The sequence below is a fragment of the Zonotrichia leucophrys genome, chromosome 10 (assembly GCF_028769735.1).
Source record: "Zonotrichia leucophrys gambelii isolate GWCS_2022_RI chromosome 10, RI_Zleu_2.0, whole genome shotgun sequence".
NCBI classification, from domain to species: Eukaryota; Metazoa; Chordata; class Aves; order Passeriformes; family Passerellidae; genus Zonotrichia; species Zonotrichia leucophrys.
The window spans coordinates 12,797,459-12,820,791 of record NC_088180.1 but is presented as its reverse complement, the minus strand read 5'-3'; the positions used below and the strand labels follow the sequence as shown (position 1 = coordinate 12,820,791).

The 23,333-nt window shown below is 46.0% G+C and overlaps 1 protein-coding gene across 1 annotated transcript in view; it reads left to right on the top strand.

Moving 5' to 3' along the window:
• The first annotated feature begins 429 nt into the window (after positions 1–429).
• ACAN (aggrecan) overlaps positions 430–23,333 on the top strand; it is a 49,130-nt gene continuing 26,226 nt past the window's right edge. Inside the window, exons 1-3 of the mRNA XM_064721958.1 lie at positions 430–456; positions 21,689–21,765; positions 22,289–22,660. Coding sequence (XP_064578028.1) covers positions 21,696–21,765; positions 22,289–22,660 — 442 coding nt within the window. The 5' untranslated portion in view covers positions 430–456; positions 21,689–21,695. The remainder of the gene's footprint in view (positions 457–21,688; positions 21,766–22,288; positions 22,661–23,333) is intronic.

Genomic DNA, 23,333 nt, shown 5'->3' with positions numbered 1-23,333 from the left:
CCCCCTGCCCCCTGGATGCCTGCCTACCTTTACTCTAAAATCCAGAGGAGGATCCAATACACTTAGAGTGCCAGCTCTTCGAGAGGTATCTAAGGAGGCTGACAGGAGTTTGATGGTCTCTTTTGCAGCCAGTGGCAGCTAATGTGGTCTGAAACCCTCTCTCTCTTTTTTGCCATTCACACACAGTACTTTCTCTTCAAGCTTGCTGCTGCTGCCACTGCCTGAAAGGACCTGAAATACCACATAGGGAATTTTGATTTCTTCTGGGGAGCCGGGGAAGGAAAAAAAACCCAAAAATCAAAAACGCAGGAAAATTCATCTGGAGATTGTGAAGAAGACATACAGTAACAGCAAGAAGTGGCAAGCTCTTTACTTCTTGAACACCGAAAAAGACCTCATTTCTCTGCCAGGTGTATGGGACTTAGATTCTGGAAGCACTGCACTGAACTGTTAAAGGTAATGTATTGCACTTTCCTCCCTTCTCTCTCCTTGGTGTCTTTTCCTTAACTTTCCTAAGTGCTCTGGAGAAGCAGGCTCTCAGTGGATTGGTTGTTTCCCTGCTGAGCAGCCAGCAGAGAAATGTGAGATAAGTTGTAAAATTGATATTGAGCCGGAGCTTCTCTGTCCTGCCAGCTGTGAAGGGGAGCCCGCGCTGGGCTTCAGCTTCACCCCACACCTTATGGGGAGCAGACCCCCAGCCAGGGGCAGCAGCTATGTGCCAAGTTTGTTTGTAGGCTCGGGGAAGAGAGGGGAAGCAAGGATGGGTTCAGAGATGCTGCAGTCAGAACCATGAGGTGGGAGAGCAGAGACAGGGTTATCCCATTCTCCCTCCGAGCCATCAGTGTGTGTTTGTGTGGATTTCAGCTGCTGCTGGAGCTCAGGTGATGTGTCTGCTCCTGTTCCTGAGCTCTGGGGACAGAGGCTGCTCTCCTGCTGATTTGTGGAGAGTTCCCAAGCAGCACAGGGGTTTCCTGTGGTCAGGGCTTTGCTCGGTGTCATTGCTCTGCCACAGGGCAGGCAAAGGGTGAGCCCTGAGCTAGAAGGGGCTGAAAAATTCAGGGGCTGAGCTCAGGAGGGGCTGAAAAATTCAGAAAGAGAATGAAAATATCCAGGGTGCCTGAGGGTTTGACAGCTCTCCCCGTACGTGAGGATGTCAGGGCTGGAGGCTGGCAGAGCCCCCTGGGCTGGTTCCAGTGAGCTGCTCTGGGTGTTCCTCAGTACCTGCTCGTTTTCCAAAGCTATTCACACATGAAGTATATTTTTAGCAATAGTTTTCAGGGAACTGAGCTCTTCTCCAGAAGTAGAGTGAGCAAAAAAAAAGGTTTTATTTGTCAGAATCTCGATCAGAAATTGCTTCTTTCCATTCATTTGCTACTCTTTAAGACTTCTCATTTACATCTTGTGCTCAGTAGAGCTCTGCACACAGAATAAAGAGTGCATTTTAACCTTTCCCTTTTGAGTTGTTTAGCTAAAAAGACGTCAGTTTGTTAAGCTTTCCTTGGTTTCTAAAATAGCTTTGCCAGATGTGGAAAAGGGGGAAACATCCCACAATGAAATAGTTGGGAGAGAGGAATTTCTTAGCATTCCTTATGACTTTGGTTTCCATCTATAAGCTCCCGGTAAGGGATGTTGGCTGGGCAGAGGGGCCAGTGGTTTGGGGACTGAAATTTGTGGGATTTCAAGTCTTGCAAAGGCACTACTGGAAGCTGAACTATTCCTTTCTTTGCTTTGGCTGTTTGATGTTATATTTTCCTGCCGGCTTGAAGAGACTGTATCTACCCTGACAGGTCAAAGGGGACATTGCCTCTTTCTTAGATGTTTCACGTTGTTGTCAGAGTGGAGAAGGGGAGGCATCACCTCCCACCATCGCTGGCTGGGACAGAGGCTGAGCTCTTTCTGCAGCCTGGGCAGCCTTTGGAGGGGCGCTCCATCTGTTCCACTTGAGCTGCTGTTTAATGTTTCATATAATCACCTCCCTGTACAGTAGCCAGGTTTGACAGCACCACGAGGCCTGAGGGATGGATGGGCAAGGAGGGCAGACAGGATAGGAAATTGAGGGTGTGAAAGAGGTGGAGGGGAAAACTTACCAAGGAAAAGAGGACACTAAACAAGATTCAGCAGACTTAGATTCCATCAGAGCAAACTGCAGCTCATTATCGCTGTAAAACACTCCCAATAAGTGAGGAATATTAAGGGGTTTAAAGGAAAAGAGAATGGAAGATATCACTTTAAAGACAGAAATAAATGAATGTACATGGAAAGAATGGTGAGATTGTTATTAAGTGCAGGAATGCACATAATGATTAGGGGCTGCAGAACTCCAAGACCCACTCCATCTTTACCTTCCTCTTCCCTCTCCGGGGCAGATCCCCTGCCAGTTGCACGGACCCAGTGACTTCACTGCCTTCCCATGCTGACTGACACCCAGCAGCAACGTGGGCTGGTGGAGGGCCAGCTGGTCCCATTTTAAAAATCAAAGGGACCTTTCTTAGCTGCCTGAGGCATCTTTTCCACCACCCTCCTCCTCCATCCCCTTGCTTCCCCCTTTCCCTTGCCAGCGGTGGCACGGCTTCTCTACCACAAGACATCCTAACCCAAGCTGCTCTCCTCCTCCTCCTTTCCCCCCCTTCCCGAGCCCTGTGCAGGCTCCACGTGTGGAACAAGCTGGGCTGTGTGTGCCGCTCTCAGGCAGCTTCCCAGCATCCCTAACAAAAGCCGTCTTCATAGCGGCTCTGGACCACATAGGGAGCCAGCACACGACGGCTGCCGAGCAGCCCAGAGCAGCCGGGGCTGTTTAAAGAGTGCAGGAGAGAGAGGGACAGGCAAAGAGAGGGAGCTGTTATATATATTTAAAAAAAAAATAAAAAAAATTACTTGAGCCCAGTGCAACAACGGAAACCTTACAGTTTACTTTTAAGAACTCAGAGCTTCCTTGTGAGCGGGCAGAACAGCCCGGCCTGTGTGTGCGGGGCAGGTCTGCGGGCTCTGCTGTGTGCACAAGGGCGGTGTGTGAGCTGCCTCCCTCCCCTCCCTCTCAATGGGCTCACAGTATAAATCTAAAGAAGCTTTTTGTTGGCCTGATGAATAGGCAGGGGGTTTTGTCGCAGTCTTTTTTGAGACGCTTCACACCGAGATTTTTTTTTTCCCCTCCGTATGCTTTTCACTGGACTTTCCTTTTTTAAGAAAAATTTCCACGTCTCAATCCCCCCTCGCCGATGATTGATCCGTACAGAGCAGAGAGCAGAGGGGTGGGGGAAGGATGAGAAACACCAGAACCATTTTGCTTGGGCACCTCAAGCCCCTCCATGTGCTTCAGCTGTTGAAATGCCCTGAAGTGTTAAGTAGCAGCCCCATGGAGCATCCTGCTCCCACTTCCTTCCCCTGCTTTGCAAGCCCCACTGCTGTGCCATCAGCTGTAGTGATCCAATGCTCCCAAAGGCTCCAGCAGATGGATGGAGGCAGCTGGAGCCGTATCATTGTTGCTGTGACCAAGCAAGGATAAGGGAGATGCTGTGAGTGGAGCATATTGGTCACACAGTGATGTCCAGAGGCCGCCAGGACCCCATTCCTGCTGTACATGCTGCATGGAAGTGGCCTGGAAGCTGCTTTGCCGGTGGGTTTCCATGGGTCTGGCAGTTCCTGAGGATGGCTGAGGGGAAAACTTGCTGTGCTAGGGAGCTGGGCAAGAGGAGAGCCACAGAAAGTGTTCTGCTGAGAGAAGGGAGCAGATTAAACATTAAAGCAGGATAATTAAAGACCTCTGACAAGCATAATCCTCTGTGTTTTCACCTTTGTAGTTTCTCTTTATGTTAACCAAGGCTTTATGCAACTCATGGCTTTTCCATAGAATAGATCAAGCCAGAGGATACCTGGGGCACTTGAAGAAGTAAAGAAAATTTTGGACAAGACCCAAAATTAACTCAGGTGAATGAATAGCCCTACCTCACTGCTCAATTCCTGTGTCCTGATTGCATGGGGGCTTATGATGGAAAGGAGCAGTGACTGCTGTGAAGAACTTGGGTTAGGGGATGTCCCCTGAGAAGCAGGTCTGCACAGCTTGACCCCAGTGCTTGCTATGATATTAGTGAGGCACCACATGACCCTTGAACACTTGGATAGTCCTGGTTGCCACCAGGTTATCAGGGAGCCAGGGATCTCCTGAGACACCTTGGTGTGGGGAGATGAACCCAGCCTGCCTCTGTGCCCAGCGCTGGGCAGGGCAGGTCCTGGAGGAAAGGGACTCACTTCAACAGAGCCCACATCAAGTGACAAGAGACAAAAAGGCAAAAGCAGCCACCTCATGTCATGGGGATGAAGTGATCAGGACAGGAAATCTCTTCTGGCAGGGTAGTGCTCACGGGTTAGGCCTGAGAGGAGTAAAATTGTCTATCAAACCATGCCAAATAAACCTGGTGTACATTAGTGGGAGAATATGGAATGTAAATACTCATGCTTCAAGGCAGAAGGGAACCACTAAATGCCTCGTGTTCAGAGAAACTTCCTCCTCAGCAATTTACTCCCTATTTTTCGATGATGAGAACTTTGCTCTGAGGCTGGTAATATAGGTCTTGTCTAAGACAGGATGCTGGTCTGAGCACACACCATTGGTTTCATCTGGTCTGGCAATTTCCATGTGCCTTTGGATTCTCAGTGCCCTTGGTTAGCAGTGGGCAGAAGACTTGGACACCACTATTTGTTTATTTAGTCGTGTAGACAACCACTGAAAGACAAAAGAAATCATTTGTCATGGCTGTAGGACATACAGATTTATTTGACTTAATAGGAATAATTTGACAGGACACAAAAATCTGTAGGGGAAACTAAAAGGAAATAACCAAGGAACATCTCCTGCCTGAGGTTAGATCACAGACTGGACGAGAAAGATGTGTAGAAAAAAAAATGCAAAGGTCAGCAGCTGATAAACAGATGAAAATGCTGCTGATCCCTTCCAGCTGGAGCTCCCATCCATCATTTGCACCTCTGCTGAGAGAGCAGTGGCTGTGCTGGTGATTGAATAACCTGTAATCCATGGCAGAACCTGCAGCTCCTGCTGGGACCCTGCATAGGGTCAGGGATAAACACCCCTGGAAATCCCACAGGCTTTGCACAGGGCAGGGCAGATTCAGGAGTTTTGCTGGCCTAAATCTACTGACTGCAGAAGATTATTCCAGCTTAGCAGTCCTGTGGTAGAGCAGCTGTAGATCTCAGTATAATTAACATTACATCATCTGTACCACAGCTTCAAGGTTGAAATAGTCATGTAGGTTACATATTGGAAATTACAGAATGGCTTTCATATAAATGATTAACTGTCACTGTTACTTACCCCAAAAAAATAGTTTCTCTGGTGTTTGGTGTATAAATAATACCCTGTACCTCTGTAGTGCTCAGCTTCAAAGTAATACTTCAGTGCTCCACCACAACAAACACCCTCCCAATCTGTAATAACTGGCCTGCAAATTATGTCTTTTCCTCTGTTGTAAATTACACCATGCAGTTACTGCCACTGCTGCTATTGCATTTGGTCTGGTTAGTAAATAATACTCTTTCCCTACCATTGTATCTGGGGTTTAAATAATAACCTGTCCTCACAGAGTAGTTGGCATGTGAGCATCACCCTCATCCTGCCTGGCACTTTGGAGTGCACAGAACATCCTGCTGGTGCGGAGCAAATTGTAGCTTTCCTGTCCATAGTATTTGCCCTCTAAATATTGCTCTGCTGTTTTGTATAGCACTTATTGTATAAATAATACCCTTATTGTAGAAATAATACCCTGCTGCCTCGTAGTAATTGATATGTAAGTGATTCCATCAGGCTGCAGGGTCCTTACTCTGCTAATATTGCCTGCTACACCAGCCCTGTGCAGAGAGGGACACTGGGCTGCCAGCTCAGCCCTTCACCACTGATAGCTGGGCCTTCTCTCATGAAACAGGGTGGTCAGTGGCCACAGAGCTAAAGCTACCCTGCAGCCATCTCTCTGTGTCAGCAGGAAAAGGGATCACCCCTTTGCTTAGCCAGCCAGCCTGTGGGATTGTGACCCTTCCTCGTGTCCTTCATAACCAGGAGGCACTTTTCCAGAGTCAGAACAAAATACTTGTGCCTTCATAATTCCCAGATTCCCTGCAGTTTGTCTCCTGGAAAAACCCCTTGGTGCTGCTTACAGCAGAGATCACCTGCTGGTCCTCTTGTGTGGCTCCTGCCTGTCACAGGAGACATGAAAGGATTCTGTGCCACCAATGATGTTCAGATGTGTTTAGCAGAGGACAGAAGGCTCTTCATTGCTCAGCTCTGAATCTGTCCAGCATTTTGAATGCTCCAGGCCAACCCCAGCATGCCCTTGATCCCCTCTGCAGTTCTGCACCCATTTTATCTGCAAAATCATTCCCATATCAGCACAGAGATAGGCACATGCACCTTCCATATACCCATCAGCAGATGAGTGTGTTTTGGACCATTTTGGTCATTCTTTTGCCATATGCAAGCAGGAATGTGAAGAATTTAATAAAGAACCCAGAGACAACTAAGATCTCCATTTCAGCTCACCTTCAATGATGTGCTTCCAGCTCGCACTGGCGCATAAAATATACCTGAATTATCTCACCCAGGCACCATCACCCCCCTGAGAAATATGGCTTCAAGTTCAGTGTGGTCTGTGAAGCCTTCCTGAGAAAAAAGTTCTCAAGTGAGCTGATCTCTGATGAATATCACACTGTCCCTTTTCAGCTTTTAAATTCACACAGGACACCTCACTTCTGCTCTTGTTTTGGTTATTTGCCTACAATTGCCATTGGCCTCCTACTTGGATAAGCATATTGAACTGACATAAACACATGTACTTTGTGAATGTTATGCTTATTCTTTCCTAGATGTTAAAGTTCTTCTTTCCTCCTGCGTATTCCATGGCACCTCATCTGCACAGGTATTGATGGAGAAAGGGTGTTCTAGCAACTTCAGAATCACAGTCTAGCAGAAAAGACAAGAAGGTTGGGGTTTTTTTGTGTTTGGAATGGAAACTTTCTCACACTGCAGTCTCAGTTTAACACTCAGGCTTTACTCATTTCTCCATTGTGTGTATTGGCAAAAGAGAAGATAAATACATTGGCTGGCACCTTCTCTTCAACCCTGGCACATTTCATTTCCAGTTTCTTCTACTCTCCAACTGGATTACTTTCTGCTCTGTAACACCAAGTCTAGCTGACTGGGTTTCTGTAAATCTGCATGCAGTACCTCACCCATTAGAGACGTCTCTCTTCTGTGCTGTTTGATATAATTAAACAATAATGTTACTAAACTGGTTGGTTACGAGTGTCATTAGATGCTCTGATAGCTGATTGGATTTATCTCCCTTATAAAATCAGTCCTTTCCCAGAAGCTGCTTTAGGGATTCAAAGCCAGTTTTACAGCAGAGTACCCAAAGACAGAGAGAAGCAATTCTGCAAATTCCATTATGTGCCTTCCTCATCCATTTGCATCTCTAAATTCTGAAATAGCCTGCACAATTGGGCAGACCAGCAGAGTTTTACTGCACAGTGTTGACATCCCCAGAAATCTCACAGCATCCCATGAGAAAGCACTATACCCTTTGCTATAATGTCAAAATTTGTACTCAAGATCCTTGAAAGCACCTATAGAAGCAATCCGTTAAATTTGTTAATGGCCAGTGGGTCTGGTGTCTTTTGCTTTCCAAAATACTTGCTTTTAATTTTTTGGGTTTTTTTAGTTTTCATTCCCTTTTGCAATCTCCGTATGGTGGGAATGAGATACACTGAGCTGTGCAGAGAGCAGGCACAGGGCTCACAGCCTGAAGGGAGAGGATGTCCCTCTGTACATTTTGGATGGATTTTGTACATTCCCAATGCCCACAGGAGGTTCAAGGGATTCTAGATATTGCCTGGACAAGGCTGGAGTCTGTATGGACCAAATTTAAGGGGCCAAAATGAATCTCACTGTAGGCCCTCACCTTCTCATTGTGTTTTCACTAAAAACCATTAACTGAAAACATGACTCATTTAACAGTGATTGCAGGAATGCTCATTCTAAATGTTAGAGAGAATATTTTTGGTTTGAACATTTAGTTGTCAGCTATTTTCCTGAGCATCTCTCCTGTTGTGTGGTTTATTTCAGTGGTGCATCAATGCCCACTAAAGCTGTGATGGCTGTGGAATTTCCATGCTCTGCAGGCTGCTGTGTGACAGTGCCCAAATGTTATGTATGATTTCATCCAATTCTCACACTGTGTGTAAAAGCTATAGTGCATTTTCCTTGCTGTATTGTCTTAAGGAATCAATTCTTCTTCTGTCTGAAAGCAGTGTTCTCTGTGCAAACTTGTGGGGATTTAGACATCCTTTTGAGGGCTCTCCCTGCTGTCTTTTCAGGACTTGCAAGCAGTTACCTGTCTAGACTAGGTTTTAATAGAAGAATTTGGGATTAATGTTCCCAGGCTCAGAGGTAAATGGCATCTTTACTACTGATTCCAGTGGTAACTGGATATAGCCACAAAAAATTTACCTGCCTGTCTTATTGGAAGAATGACAAGATAGGTTAAAATAAATCATAACTATTACTTGCCTTTGAATTGGTCTTTTATGCCAATAGTACAAAACAAATTTACTTTTATACAGTTTCCCTTAATATTGTTGCATATTTGAGTTTAAATACCAGCATAATGTGCTCTAGGGTCCATTTTAAAGCCCACATCTCCTCCATCAACGCTGGACCATATGTGCATATTTTAAACTCTTTGCTAGGCAGTTATTCTGCCTACAAGGGGATCTGTGTTGGTGCCTTTCTGTGCCTCAAAATGTGGGCACTGTTAGTTTTAAGGTGTTCCACATATCTCTGGAAAAACATTTTTTGTTGCCCTTACAGAACACTTCAGCAAACACTGGGCAACATTTTGGAGCTCTTCCTCAGCCACATCTCATACATAGGAATTTATTTATTTACCTCTCAGAAAACTTGTTTTTCTCATCTAATTGCTGTTTGGGTTTTCTCCATACCTCACTTTCTCTTTTTGAACGTATGACATACAGAGTTTGCTTAGCAAACTGCAAATTTGGGCTTAGCAGCTGCAGCTCTCCAAATGTCTGTGGCTTGTGTTAGGGTTACATTTCTTTCCCTTCACAGTCTACACCTTACAGAATAATTTTATATTTCATGTTAGAGCCTTGCTTTTATTCAGGATTCCCGTGGTCTCCCCAAATTCACATCTGGGCTGTCTAAGCTTGGCCAGCAGAACCTTTCTAGGTTCCAAGATCCCTAAGGCAGAGACTGTCATCTGTCTGTGCTGGGGTTATTCAGGGGAGCCCAGAGATGTGAGCTGGAATGAAAAGATTATTGATATTCATTCACTGACCCTTGACTGAAACCCATTTTGGAGAGGGTAATTGTCTTCCTCGTGTTCTCTCTTTCAATGTCACATCCACACAGTTTTCTCCTAAGTTATACCATACCTAAACCCATTTATAAGATTTATAAGATTGAAGGATCTCTATATACAAAATGTACATTCAGGTCACAGAATTTGGCTGTATTTCCAGTGCAGTGTCTCTGTTCTTTAGCATAGTTTCACCATGTGTTTGAGGGGAACAGACTTTTCAGTGTGGGCAGAGTTTCAAGAAGACACTAAGACCTCATTTGGGAAAAAAGGAAAAGGCTGTGATTGAGTTTTGGACTGAGCAATGGGTCACATATGATTAAAATCTTACCCTTTTATCTGTGTTGCTTTTTTTAGGAAGTGTTTGTTTGAAGGGTTTTCTTGGTGATGTTTTGGCCTGAGCCAAGATGAGAATCTCAAGGCAAGGAACTGAAACTCTTCTGCCCCTTATTCTCTCTCTTATGATGCAGAGTCCCATTACCTTCCTCCTGGGTGGGTGAATACATCACCCAGAGAACAACATCCATTGCAGGGAGAACAATTTCTTAGGCATCTTTTCCATCACATCACTCCTTTCTTTCCAGCTCCCTTGCCAGTCTCATAAAATAGGACTTAAAGCTTTTGAGGTCTCTGATGGATGGTCCCCCTCTGTGGCAGCCCCAAAACAAGCTAGTTTGGCTGTGAGCCATTTTGTCCTTATCTTCTTTCTCATTGTGGTTTCTTCTCCTCTGTACAATTTGGCTCCATTCTAAAGCACCACCGTAGCAGAAAAACACAAGGGAGAGATTTATTTTCTGCCTGGAGTCCCCGTTGGTTTCTTCCCAAGAAGAAAAGGACAGTCTGAACCAAAGGCAGGAATTACTGTTTGGACAAAGTGACCTGACAAGTGAATAGAAGCAGTGGGTGAGTGTCCGTGCCCAATGGAAGCACCCCTAGCACGGAGAGCTGAGCATCCCTTGGTGTTCCCTGCACTGTGAAATCCCCTTGGAATGGCTGGTGCAGGACAGGACAGTTGGCTGCACTCTGTTCTCCAAAAGGAACGGAGCAGCACTAAATTAAACACAGAACTTATTGATTGAGCCAGTTAAGTTAAACACACACTGTGTGTCTCAGCTTAGAGTGAAACACTAAGAAACACTAGAATGGTCTCCTGGTACAGGAAGAGTTTGAGCACACAAAAAAAGGAAGGAACTGTGCAGGCATGCAATGCTATGAAGATGCTCAGAGGTCTGGAGCGCTTTTTAGAGACAAGCTGAGAGAGCTGGGAGTGTTCAGCCTGGAGAAGGGAAGGTTCCAGGGAGACCTTAGAGCACCTCCCAGTGCCTAAAGGCACTGCAGGAGAGCTGGAGAGGGACTTGGGACAGGAACATGTAGTGACAGGACAAAAGGGAATGGATTCAAACTGACAGAGGGGAGTTTACATTAGATATTAAGAAGAAATCCTTTCCTGTGAGGGTGGTGAGACACCAGCACAGGTTGCCCAGAGAAGCTGTGGATGCCCCATGGCTGGAAGTGTTCAAGGCCACGTTGGACAGGGCCTTGAGCAGAGTGGTTTAGTGAAAGGTGTCCCTGCCCACAGCAGAGGGGTTGGCACTGCATGATCTTTAACATCCCATCAGACCCAAACCATTCTATCATTCTATGAGTGCCATGAGATGGCAACGGCTGGGAGAGTGACTGGGGATGAATACAAAGGGAAAACATGAAAGAAGAGATTATCTGGTGAGATTTCAGCAGGGCCTTAAGCCATCCACACACTTCCAGGAAAGGCCCTGGTCTGCAGAGCCAGGGCAAACCAGGACCCGCCGGCTGTTTGGCTCCATCCCTGGACCGGACCAAGAGGCAGAGCTTTGTCCAGGACCCACAAAACCTGTCACCACTGCTGAAGCTGTCAAGAGGGGGACAAAGTGGTCTGGGAGAGCTGGTTGAGGAGGAAATGAGAGGAGACAGCGAACCATTCTCCTGCTGTCATGCATGAGGCAGTTTCAGGGGGTGCAGTGCCCAGGCATTGATTGAGTTTTCCTAGAACCAGAGATGGGAGTGAAAAGCTGCTTCTCTTCCTTAATCCTTCCTGTGCCATTCAACCTCCTGGAGAAATACAAGCTGGCATGGATGTTTTGTGCTCAATTTAGTTGTCAGAAGTTTGCTGGCAGAGGAAATGGAGAAGTAGGAGAGTCTTGTTCAACACAGCCAAGGCAGCAAAACCCTCATTTATAGTCTGAATGTGGAGCTTGTGGTCTCTTTGTGCTGCATGCCCTCTCCATAAGCTGGAAGGCAGAGTGAGCCCAGGACCTTCAGAACTGAGAGTGATCATATAATTCCCAGACAACAGACCACTCTGGTGAAAACCCACCTCAATGCTCTGGCAAAGACCTTTCTTTTGACACCAGAGTGTGTGAGATCCTTCAGCAGCACTAGCAAAACTCACAGTTTCATTGTGGCTGGGGGTTCACATTGCTGCCAGAGAAATTACCTGAAGTCCCAATGAGTAGAGGCTGGGAGGAAAAGCTCTTTTACTCCTGGGACTTCCTCTGCTTGCCTTGCACAAAGAGTGTGTGGGAACATTTGGTATGCATGTGCCTTTCTAAGGAGTCACAAATACTTTGAGGATCTGGATGCAGGAGAAAATACTTTTCCAATGAAAATACCAGTGATCTGCTCAGTAAGAAAAGATTGTTCTCCATCTTCTGGCGTTATGAAGGAAAAAAATATGCCAAGAAATTGGTAGATTTCAAAAGCTGCAGATTATTTATGGCAAATAGCAACAGGCTCCTGGAGCACTGGCACTGCATCCTGAACAGCTCATGGCAGGATGGCTCCCCTCTTTCAGCAGTAATCAGAAAAACCTAGGCCCTCTCCCATGCCATTTTCCCTTTTGTCTTCCAGGTCATCCCAAAGGGAGGATCAGTTTGAGAGTCCACCTTCCTAGCAAAACTAAACTGTTCATGTCTTGAATTTATGAGACAGGAAATCCACTTGGGAGGAAAACTGGGCCTGAAACAGCCTCATTTAAGTAAATCTAAGCACAGTGTTTACACAATGTCTGGAATTAATGCAGAGAAAACTTTCAGGTGCCAACTTTGGAAAGAGAAAATGGGGAGCAAAAAGAGGCAGATAGTGAGGCTGTGATGAAGCTGGAAGCTCTTCCTCCAAGCTGGATGAAAGGTTGCTTTTACTGCTGTTAAGCACCAGCAGCATACTGTACTCTAAATCAAGGCACAGATAGGATTTGATTGCTCACCTATCTTTTTTTGGTTTTTTGTGACACCATGAGGAGGCTTAGTATCACCAGCTGTGTGTATTCCCAGGATGGACAGCCTCACCCAAGATCATGGTGGAGTCTGATGTGTGAAGAAAGGAGAAAGTGTCCTTAGCCAGAGGTTGCTGCAGTTTTGTATCTTGTGAGAGGTGTCCATTCCCATTAATTAATTAATAACATTAATGCAATGGGGCCATGGGGTTACAACATGGCATCAGTGTGGCACAGTGACTAGAGAGACCTTACAGCCACACACAGGGTCCTGTGGCTCCCACCTTGAGCCTCCTGAGGTTATTGTTAGTCCAAGCTAGCTTGATGTTTTCTGTCCACCTGGAAAAATCAAGCAGGAACCAGCTTTGCAGTGTCTCTTCCAGTGCCACCCAGTGCCCTGTTAGGTGAACTTCCACATGGCATTTCTTAGGAGCATCCAAGGTGATTTGGGATAGCAGAGTGTTACCAGCTACCAGACCTGGGCAGTAATGAGCTTGTGAAGATTTAGGTCTCCATGCCTACAGATTCTCTAATAAAACATGGTTTCAAAGACTTCATTACTTTCTGGAAAGCCATTCTTCTGAAGGGCTGAGCTGGGTCAGGGCAGAAGGGCTGTCCATGAACCCTTTAAGATTCTGTTCCAACCCAAACCATTCCGTGGTTCTTTGGAATCCTCTGCCAGCACAGAAGCACTGCAGAGATTTGCTGTCCTGTAGCCACATTCACATCTTGTTCTGCAGCCAGAGAGGGATGATTTCTCACTGTTAAGGCCACATCTTTGTACAAATGACGTTTCGGCCTTCTCCTGAAACAAGAGAGAAGTCAAACTGTGCACTAGGGAAAATCTCCAGTGCAGTCTGTGCATCATCCACACGCTCCAGCAGAGCAATAGGACATCCTGAGATGGGGACAAGAGGATGCTGCCCCTCAGATGAGCTTTACCCATCCTACACAATCTCCCTCAGAGGATTTTCCAGGCCCCTCAATCTTTTCTTCCTCCTCCTCCATACTGGGCTTTGGCAGCTCCAATCCTGTGTGCACAGAAAGAACAGCTTTTGTGGTTTTCATGGGATTTATAGTGAGCCTGTGCATTTGGGTGGAAAAAGTTGTCAGTTTAAGGTCTCTTATTAAAAGTTAAATATTATATAAGGTCTATATTAAAAGTTGTCAGTTTAAGGTCTCTCCTTGGGTCATGGCCCAAGCTGCCATCTTCACACCTCACATCTGGGGAGAATCTGATTTCTCTTCTTTTTTGTTGTGCTGGTTTTCCTTCCCATGTCTGGGGGAGTTTCACTTAAGGCTGACAGCAGCTCCAGAAAAAGTGGACAGAATATAAGAAGACTTTATGGAGTGCATAATCACCCACAAATTTCTAAAAATTAGATGTCTAACAGTGCTCCAGGCTCCCTTTCTAGCTGACAGAAAAGGCTGAACTCCTCTTTAAAGGTTCTCAGCTCAGACACCTATTTTATAAGGAGATTAACTGCTCTTTAAGAACTTTCAGTTCCTCTCTTGGACTAGAGAGGATTTTGAGTGTGAGCTTCAGCCAGTCTCAAAGGCTCATTGTTCCCTTGAATTCACAGGCTCCAGTGCCTGTGTGAGTGTAGCTCTGGCTTTCCATATCAAGCAGACACTTGGAGCCACGGCAGCCCAGGGCTTGGTGCTGATCCCACACCTTGCCTGAAAGGCTCCAGCTTTCATCTGCTTGCCATAGTGGGTGTTTTACAACTTCCCTGTCCTCGAAGGATAGAAAAATTACCATGGTGGGTGTTGCTAGTGGCGGACAGTTCTGGTTTTCCTGCAGGAGGGATGTTTTTGGAATGACTGGTGGTGTCCTGGAGCCTGTGTGTTTAACTTCTTGCTGAAATCAGTGGAGATATAATGTAAAACCAATGTACATCAGGGGAAGATGGGAGCAGTTCTGTGGCAGATATCAGATAAATGCTTGGGAAACCTTTTGTATTTTGTAGGAGTTTGGTTCCAGCCCATCTGTCTGGGCTTGGATCACTAACTGAACCTAGCATGGGACTCTAGGTTTTGTCAAGATTTCCTCTGGAACCTTTCTCATTCAAAGCATGAGCCTACAACCCTGAACATTTTGGATTTTCCTGTAGTGTGTGAACAGTATAATCAGATAAATTATAACAGACTGCAACTGTTTTATTGGAAGAGAAGTCATAAAGACACTGGAAAGGGCAGAGCAAGCACCAGCTCTGGCTGTCTGTGTGGGAGGACAGAGAGGAGCTCTGGAACTCATGTCATGGCTAAAGACACCCTGGTTTGACCATGTCCATACCTGCAGTGGCAAGGGGTGCTTGAGGACAGGAGCCAGCTGAGGCTTGAGGTGAAACCTCACATTATCCCTCATCTTCAATAAATGTTGTCTGTTTTGTGCACCTAAAGTGCCTCAGTGCCACCAGCTTGCCATCCCCTGGAGCAATCCTGCAGGGCTGTCAGGACCACATGCCTCCATGGCAAAATGTCTGAGCAGTTGCTGCCGTGTGTCTTTGTGATTGGGAAAAAAATGAAAAGACTTTGTTGTTGCAGGGATAGTTTCAGGAACTGAGCAGGCAGGAGCAGCATCCAAGCTGCTCTGCACATAAAGACCTTGCAGAATGGTTAGGAAGCCAGACAGAATGGAATATTTCTCTTATTTTCTTTACAGCTGAAAAAACATGAAAAATTACAGGAGTGCAGTTATTGCCATGTTTCTGTTCCAAAATTTTGCCTTATTATAAAGAAAAGAAGAAATAAAACTGATTTTGCCTGCCTCACTCACTTCACCCACCTCCCCTTCCTTCCCTCCCTTTTCCTGGACCTGTCTGAGATTTTTAACTGACAAACCCTGATTCCAGCACAGAGGCTGAGAACACACAGAGGGACAATAAAGTGTTTGTTAGTAGAGATCACAGAGGAGCAGTCTGTAGGTTCACAGAGGAGAGCAGAAACCACTGCTTGATTCCAAAACCTACAAGGGCATGGGGTGTGCTCTCCTGATGCCCCTGCTGGGTGATGGGGTCTCCTCAGACCCCTGGTCTCAAATGCTGATAGCTGAAAATTATAATGTTGAGATAAAGCTGAATGGAGGCGACCACGTGTCCTAGAGAAACTAAAGTCCATTCCTGGTGGGGAATAAGCTCGGGATGGAAAATCTGTTGAAGAAAGAGAATCCAAGGCTAAATAAACAGAAGTGATTTTAACTCCTGCTCAGGAGCCTCTTTATATCCATAATTTTAGAGGAAATATTGTCTTTGGACATGCCTTTATATCCAGACATATCTTCTAGGTAATGAGTGACATTTTGTCAGCTGCCAGAAGCAAAATGGAAGTGTACTGTAAGGCTTTCCAAAACTGAGAAAGAAGGAAGCTTAAAAATGACACCTCTGCCCAAAAAAAAAAAAAATAAAAAAAAGGAAAACAATTGCAACAAGGGTGATTAACATGGTCTGGAGCAAGAAAAGGCCACAGGAAAAACTGCAGCTGGGACTCAATTAAAATAGACTAGAACAGAAAATGCTTTCCAGTAAGCATCTTTGACTGTGCTGCAAATTTGGGCCATCTGGCTATTTTCCACTGTAGAGTCTGACTGTGTAGGTACTTTGTTGAACTTCCACTGTAGTAGAAGACTTCTCCTTTTCTTGCTCCCTCTATGTTCTTCAGGCCTTTGAAAAGGTGGGGATGTGGTTGGGAGAGCAAGGGATTAAACCTGTCTGCACACAGGCACACACTTCCCTCCACACACACTTGGATTCTCAAATAAACACATTTATATGCAGCCAATTTAGGACACTGCACACAACCTGACACAGAAGCACAGTGTTAGGAGTAAAATAGAGTGGCAATAAACTTCAGTGAAAGGGACAGTTGTACTCTGGGATGGGGAGCTCCTGAGCAGAGCAGCAATTCCCAACCCTGTCCTTCTCAGAAAGGCAAGAGTTCTTTCCTGAATTCTTCCAGGGTGAATTGGAGAGGGCCTTGTTTCTGTCTTGGGCACTGGTTGGAGATGGTAGGACGGCTGGAATTTTTGTGACACTTTGGTTGGATTCTTGTTGCTCCAGGCTGCTCGGTACCCCGCAGAGGGACAGAGGCACAGCCCTGACCTTGTGTAACTCCTCCTGCCTCCTCCTCTCTTCTCACCACAAACCTGCCTGCTCCAGCTGCTCCCTCAGAAGGTGCAAATGGAGTTTTGCAGGAGGACAGTCTGCAGGGATGGTGTTTTTGTAGCATGGACCTGGCAGGAAGCATGGTGTGATCATTGCTGCCTGTCTGTAGGGCTCTGTGCTGCAGGAATTACCCCTCACAGGGCTCCCCACTAGGGCCTGGACAAACTTCTCTTTTCAGCTCCACCAAAGTGTGTGCAGAACAGCTTCTGCCAGGAGAGAAGGATCCTGCAACTGAACTGGAGTTTTCCAGCAGGGACCTGGCAGTTCCTTATTCTAGTAGCCAGAATACCTCAATGATTTTCAAAGAAATCAAAGGAGGACATGTCCAGAGGCCTGTGTTATTTATGACACATATGGCAGGGGCATTGGCTGTGCTCCCAGCATGTTTCCAAGGCTTCTCTCCTTAGCCATTCAAGGGGGCCAACCAATAAGATCCTGAGCAGGGGATGTTCCTGCCCCTGCTTAGCCTGCTCCAGGCTGTACTGAGCTGTGGCATTTGCAGGGGTCCCCAGGACGAGGTAAGAGATGAAAGAATCTGACTCCATGTTCTTAGAAGGCAAATTTATTATTTTATATTATTATTATTATTTTATTTTATTTTAATACTATATTTATTTTATTTTATTTACTATTTTATATTATTTTTCTTTATTATATGATAATAAAGAGTGCCATAATCAAACTATACCAAAGAATAGAGAATACATCAGAAGGCCTAACAAGAAAGATAAACTCTGTGACTGACTCCTCAGAGTCCCACACAGCTGATGGTGATTGGTCATTAAGTAAAAACAATTCACATGGAACCAATCAAACATGCACCTGTTGGTAAACAATCTCCAGCCACATTCCAAAGCAGCAAAACAGGGAGAAGCAAATGAGGTAATATTGTTTTTTCTCTGAGGCTTCTCATCTTCCCAGGAGAAGAAATCATGGCGAAGGGATTTTTCAGAAAACATGACAGTGACACCAAGCCTTTCCTTATCCTTGAGCACTGTTCCTCTGCGCCAGATCCCATCTGAGTGAGCACACACTGACCCTCTCACACACTGAACTGCACCTTCCTGTGCCCTGAACCTACACCTCAGTAAGAGACAGCATCCACACTGGAGCTCCTCACCCTGCTCAGTCTGGGGTTTAGAATGACAGGATCAACCTCCCCACTCCCCTTGTCAAGGCAGAGCAGGTCTCCACCACCCATGCTATCCACATCTGCTCACACAGACCTCCCTCTTTACTCATTTGCTCCCAGAGCTGCTTCTTCAAGAAGCTGTTTACCCATTATCCTGTGCCTGGACATCCATCCCTGCAGACCCCAGGGAGCAGGGGCATTGCAGCATGGAACCACTGCTGTAACAGCAGGACAGGGATCAAAGGCATCCCCAGAGCACTGAATCCAACCAGAGCTGCCTGCAGACTCAGGGCTGGATCTCTGGCATGCTGCAGAGCAGTGAAAAATGAAGATCAACATTGCAAACAGCACCCTGAGGAGTAGGTTGGGTTTCTCGCTGGCGGGGACTCAACACTTTCGCGGAATACACCCAAAACATTGTTATTCTGATTTGTTAACCGCTGCTCACAAGGAAAATCCATTTCCTCTGGGCTTCTGTGGGATAGGAGGAGGTTGGGTTTTTTCCTCCATAGCTAAAGCAAACTGCAAAGACACCACTGGTGTCAGCTGTCGTCATATGAGGCTGTTTTCCCTTGTGGAAGATCAGTATAAAGCTTAAATAAGAGTACATGAGCTTGTCTTAGCTTTTGGGACAAAGGAAATTTCTCTTGGTTAGGACATTCTGTTGTGTGATGCCTACCTGATGGGCAGATGAACCTGCTCTCCTCCTATCCACTGCCAGTGTACACAGAAATATCAACTCAGAGCAACACCTATTTGCTGTAGCCACAGACCCTAGAAGTCTTTTCAGCAGGCAACTCCTGTTATATTTAAATATCTGTGTCTCCTTGCTTTAGGATATCTCTATTTCTTAGTAGGTAACCCAGGCCTAAAGCTGTCTGCCTGTCTTTCTCATGACACTCAGAGCTATTCAGCTTGCTTTGATTCTGGCAAAATGCAAGTCAGTTAAAGGTACCTCATCTAAGCAGTCTGGAGAAGCAAGAGCTTTTATTCAATGCTCAAACAGGTATTTTACTATTGATTAGGAGAGTGTCCTCTACCCAAATCCCTTCTGCCCTGCAGGATCCACCCTGACAGAAACTCCATCACTTCCTTTGGTACCAGTTTCAGTGATCCATCACCCACTGTGCAGAATGTGGGCTTTGTTTCCCATTTGATTTTATTCAACATATGTCTCCAAGCTATTAGTTCTGGTCATGAATTTCTGCTAGATTAAAGAGCCTTTTAGCACCAGCAGTCTCTGCTTGAAGCTACTTGTGCACAGTTGTCAACTTCTCAGTTTTTCTTTTTTTATTTGTTACAATAATTAGGTTCAAACTTCCTATTTTCTAATCTTCCCCCATATAGCATCTGTCCAGCCCTCAGATCCTTGCTAGTGATATCTTTATCTTTTTTCCTGATATCTTTATGACAGCCCAGGGGTGTGCAAAGTATTCCCATTGTTCACCTCTAAGTACATAGAGGAATTCCTGTTTGGTTTACTGTTGGATATTAGCAGTAGCTCTCCTGAGTGACTTCTTTCTAAGACTCAACATCCCATTGTCAGAAATGCATTTCTTGCACAATTTTATATTTGATTCTATTAAAATACAGTCTATATGGAAACCCATTGGCTCTAATACCAACCCTGTAGATGCCCATTAGAAATATTTCCCTCCAGGCCCCTCAGATGGATCCCATTAGGGACCCACCAGCCTGGCTTCTGCAAAGCCATTTTAATGGGTGTACTACTGGCATTACACATCTTCATACCATAGAACACTGAAAAATTCAAACCTTATCAAAATCTAATTACATTGTGTTGCAGCCATGCAGGCAGCTTTATCAAACAAGCTTAGAATCATGCCAAATAATAAAAGGCTGGAAGCACCTGTTTTATACACAAGTGCCTTAACTAAGATTACCATTACATCTATTCTTCAGCGCTTAATGAACTGAACCCTGGATCAGATTTTCCATTATTTTGTCTGGAATTTATGTCAATCAAAGTAGCACGTATTTGTGAGGCTCATCATTGTGTATCTTGGCTGGCTGTGGGCTCAGAGCTCCAGTGCTTGGGACCTGCCCCAGCAGAGATTATGAACGAGCATCAGTGGGCCAGCAGCTCGCTCAGCCAGCTCTTTAAGGACTCCTGGGTACTGCTTGGCCCAGCTGATTCCAGGCTGGTGTTTCCAACTCCCCTTGCTTTGCTGAGGAGCAACAGGCCTTTCACTGCCCCCAGAGCCCATCCTGTGGGCTGCCAGACCCTCTGACCTCCCCTGCACAGGGCAATGGCTCTGCACTGCCCATCCCTGCAGGGAAATGTGAAGTCAGCTGTCATCTGCAGAAGAGGTTTGTAATGCATTGTTTGTGCAGACATCACCCCTCACCAGAGAGACACCCAAACACATGTACAGCTCCCACAGTTCTCCCTGAGGTTAGCTCTTACCTGGAATTTTATCCCACACCCAGCAGAAAATATCTCCATTTGATCTTGTTCAGCCCTACAGCTGCAAACTGCAGTCTCCACACTCCTCTGCCAATGTGTTCCATCCCTGTTTCTCCCATTTTCTGCCAGCAGAGCAGTCTCTGTTCACTAAAGATAAGTGTTTGTGGTGTGTCAGATTAAAATGAATGAGTGCATGTAGCTCAGCTTTTTCACAGGTGAAAGGTTAATGCTGAACTGTACATGATGGGTTTATTTCAGACCTTTTCTTGTGCCAGTGAGGATATGTAATGGAGTTTTCTACAAGTCCAATAGGCATATACCTGGAATGTTACCTGTCAGCTGAAGTCATCTGGAATCTTTCTAGATCACAGGAGTGAAACAGCCAATATCCAGACCTCAAAGGAAACACCAGTGATTCAGTAGGTGTGGTCCTTCCTTCTGAGTCAGGGCTGGAAAGTGATGCCAAACTATGCTGGGTTGCCAGAGGACCTGTTTTTTATTTGAAATATTGAAACCAACTCGAGTCTTTGTGCTGATTTAACACAGCATGATATTATGCATGGTAATCCAGTTAGGATTAAATTAGTTGGCCTCCCTATATTGCTTCTGTCACTCAATGTCAGCAGGACCATCCTTTCTTTTCCTGAAGCCTTCAGAAGGAGCAGGCTGCTCTGACAAATTGGAGGGATCCCAAGAAGATATTTTTAGGGCAGATTTAAGATACCCAGAACTGTACCCTGTGGATTTCTTGTATTAGTTCTGGATCAATTTGCACTTGAGGATATGCTGGCTCTCTGTGCAAAAAGAGTTGTGACTATTCCCTTTTCCCCCATGCAGAGGGCAATTTTCCCTTCAGAGCATTTTAAGGAATAGAAAATTCTTCCAACCATCTGGAAAGCCAGTGCTGACTTGATTTGGGATGCCCAGTGAGAAACAGCTCCTGTTCTGAGACAAAGCTTAGTGGATGCGATGGTCCCTCATGAGTAAATACATAACAAGTGTGTAAAACCTGTTGTAAAATTGTCTTTCTGCTCCATAGGTAAGACTGAATCACAAGAGAGGGAGTGGGAGAGCAGTATATTAAATGGTGTATAATAACACTTCAGACTGTGGTACATAGCAGAGCATCTTATTTATTTGTCCCATGGACTGATGTCCCAAAGCAAGCAGCACTTTGGGGCAGAATCGTTCCCCAAGGACAGGCTTTCCCTGCTGGTGTGAGGAGTGTAGGAGGCTTTAGGGGCAGCTGAAAGCATTGCACTGCCTTGCAGCAGCATGCACAGCACTCAGCTCCTGTGGACATACACAAATCCTTTCTCCCTGTGTTGTTTCTTGCAGGTAAATTATGACCACTTTGCTATTAGTGTTTGTGTGTTTGCAAGCCATCACCGCAGCCGACTCTGTGGAGCTCTCAGGTACGTGTCCAGGGCATGGCAAAGCAGGACTGAGGCATGTGCTGCACCCTGGTCCCATCCCCAAGGACAGGCAGCCCTCAGAAATAAATGAATAAATGTGCCCAAGGTCTGTGCTGTGCACACACAAGGCTCCTCTGTTTGGATGGCTGCTGTGTCACAGCCTCTCATGCTCTGGTGCTTGGGAAGCCAGGCAGATAGCTGCAGATTTGTGGGAAATGAAGAGAATTTCAGCATTTCTCTTTTGAAATATTAACAGGTGTGAACTCATAGTGTGGGCAGCAGCTAGGCTGCAGCAGAGCCCTTTGTTGCCTTCATTCCCAAATCCAGCACTGGTCCAAATCCCAAAAGCAGCCATGGTGCAGTGGTCATTGCCACAACTTCCCTTTGTAGACTAGTCAAAAAGATCATGTCTAAATATGTGGGTTTGCACAGCACATACAGGCACTGGATCATATGGAAACACAGGACATTTTGTATTACATGTGTCATTGACGCAACCATTGCTCTGTTTGGGAACTGGCAGACAGTAGTGATGGCCTGGAAGTCAAGATACCTGAGCAGTCTCCCCTGCGTGTTATCCTGGGAAGCTCCCTGAACATCCCCTGTTACTTCAACATCCCTGAGGAGCAGGACACCAGCGTCATGCTGACCCCGCGCATCAAGTGGAGCAAGCTGTCCAACGGCACCGAGGTTGTCCTGCTGGTGGCCACGGGTGGCAGGATCCGGCTCAACAGCGAGTACAGGGAGGTGATCTCCTTGCCCAACTACCCTGCCATCCCCACGGATGCCACGCTGGAGATCAAGGCGCTGAGGTCCAACCACACCGGGATCTACCGCTGCGAAGTGATGTACGGCATTGAGGACAGACAGGACACAATCGAGGTCCTGGTCAAAGGTGGGGTGCTGACCTTGCTCTTTTCTCTCTGTGTCTTGTGCTTGGCCTGAAGGGAGGAAGAGGCACTTTCCTGGTTCAGGGCAAATTTTGAGAGAACGCCCAAAGGGGCTCCTCTAGAAAAGCAAATTCAATTGGCCCCTCGCCCCAACCACTGCGGGAGAAAATATCTCCTTGGGGAAATGGGGAAAAAAGGTGATTATTAAACAATAAAACCTAAACAGTATTAAACAATAAAACCCCTTGCTGCTCCAAAAGAGATGACAAACTCAGAAAGTTCCCTCCCCAGGCTGCAGCTCAGCTCACTCAGTCTCTGGTCAGTCCCTCAGTGCTGGCAATGTCGCAGGCCCGGCCTGGCCTGGTAGGCCACAGGTGGAGCTGGCTGTGCTCTGCCGGGTGTTCAGTCCAGAACAGATTTAAACAGCTCCAAAGAAAAGGGAAAAAGCCTTCACAGTCTAGCTAAAACTAACTAAAACAAAGGAGAGCTCTGTCCCGCTGTCTGTCCATCTGCAGACAACACAGTGCAGGAGCAGGCATGTGGAGGAGTGAGTGCAGTGTCTGAAAACAAACTGCACACTTCTTCTCTCCCCCCTTCACTCTCTGTAACAAGTCTTAAAGGTACAACACTTATTATTCAGCATAAGCAGAAAAAGATGATTTGGGATAAAAGCATCAT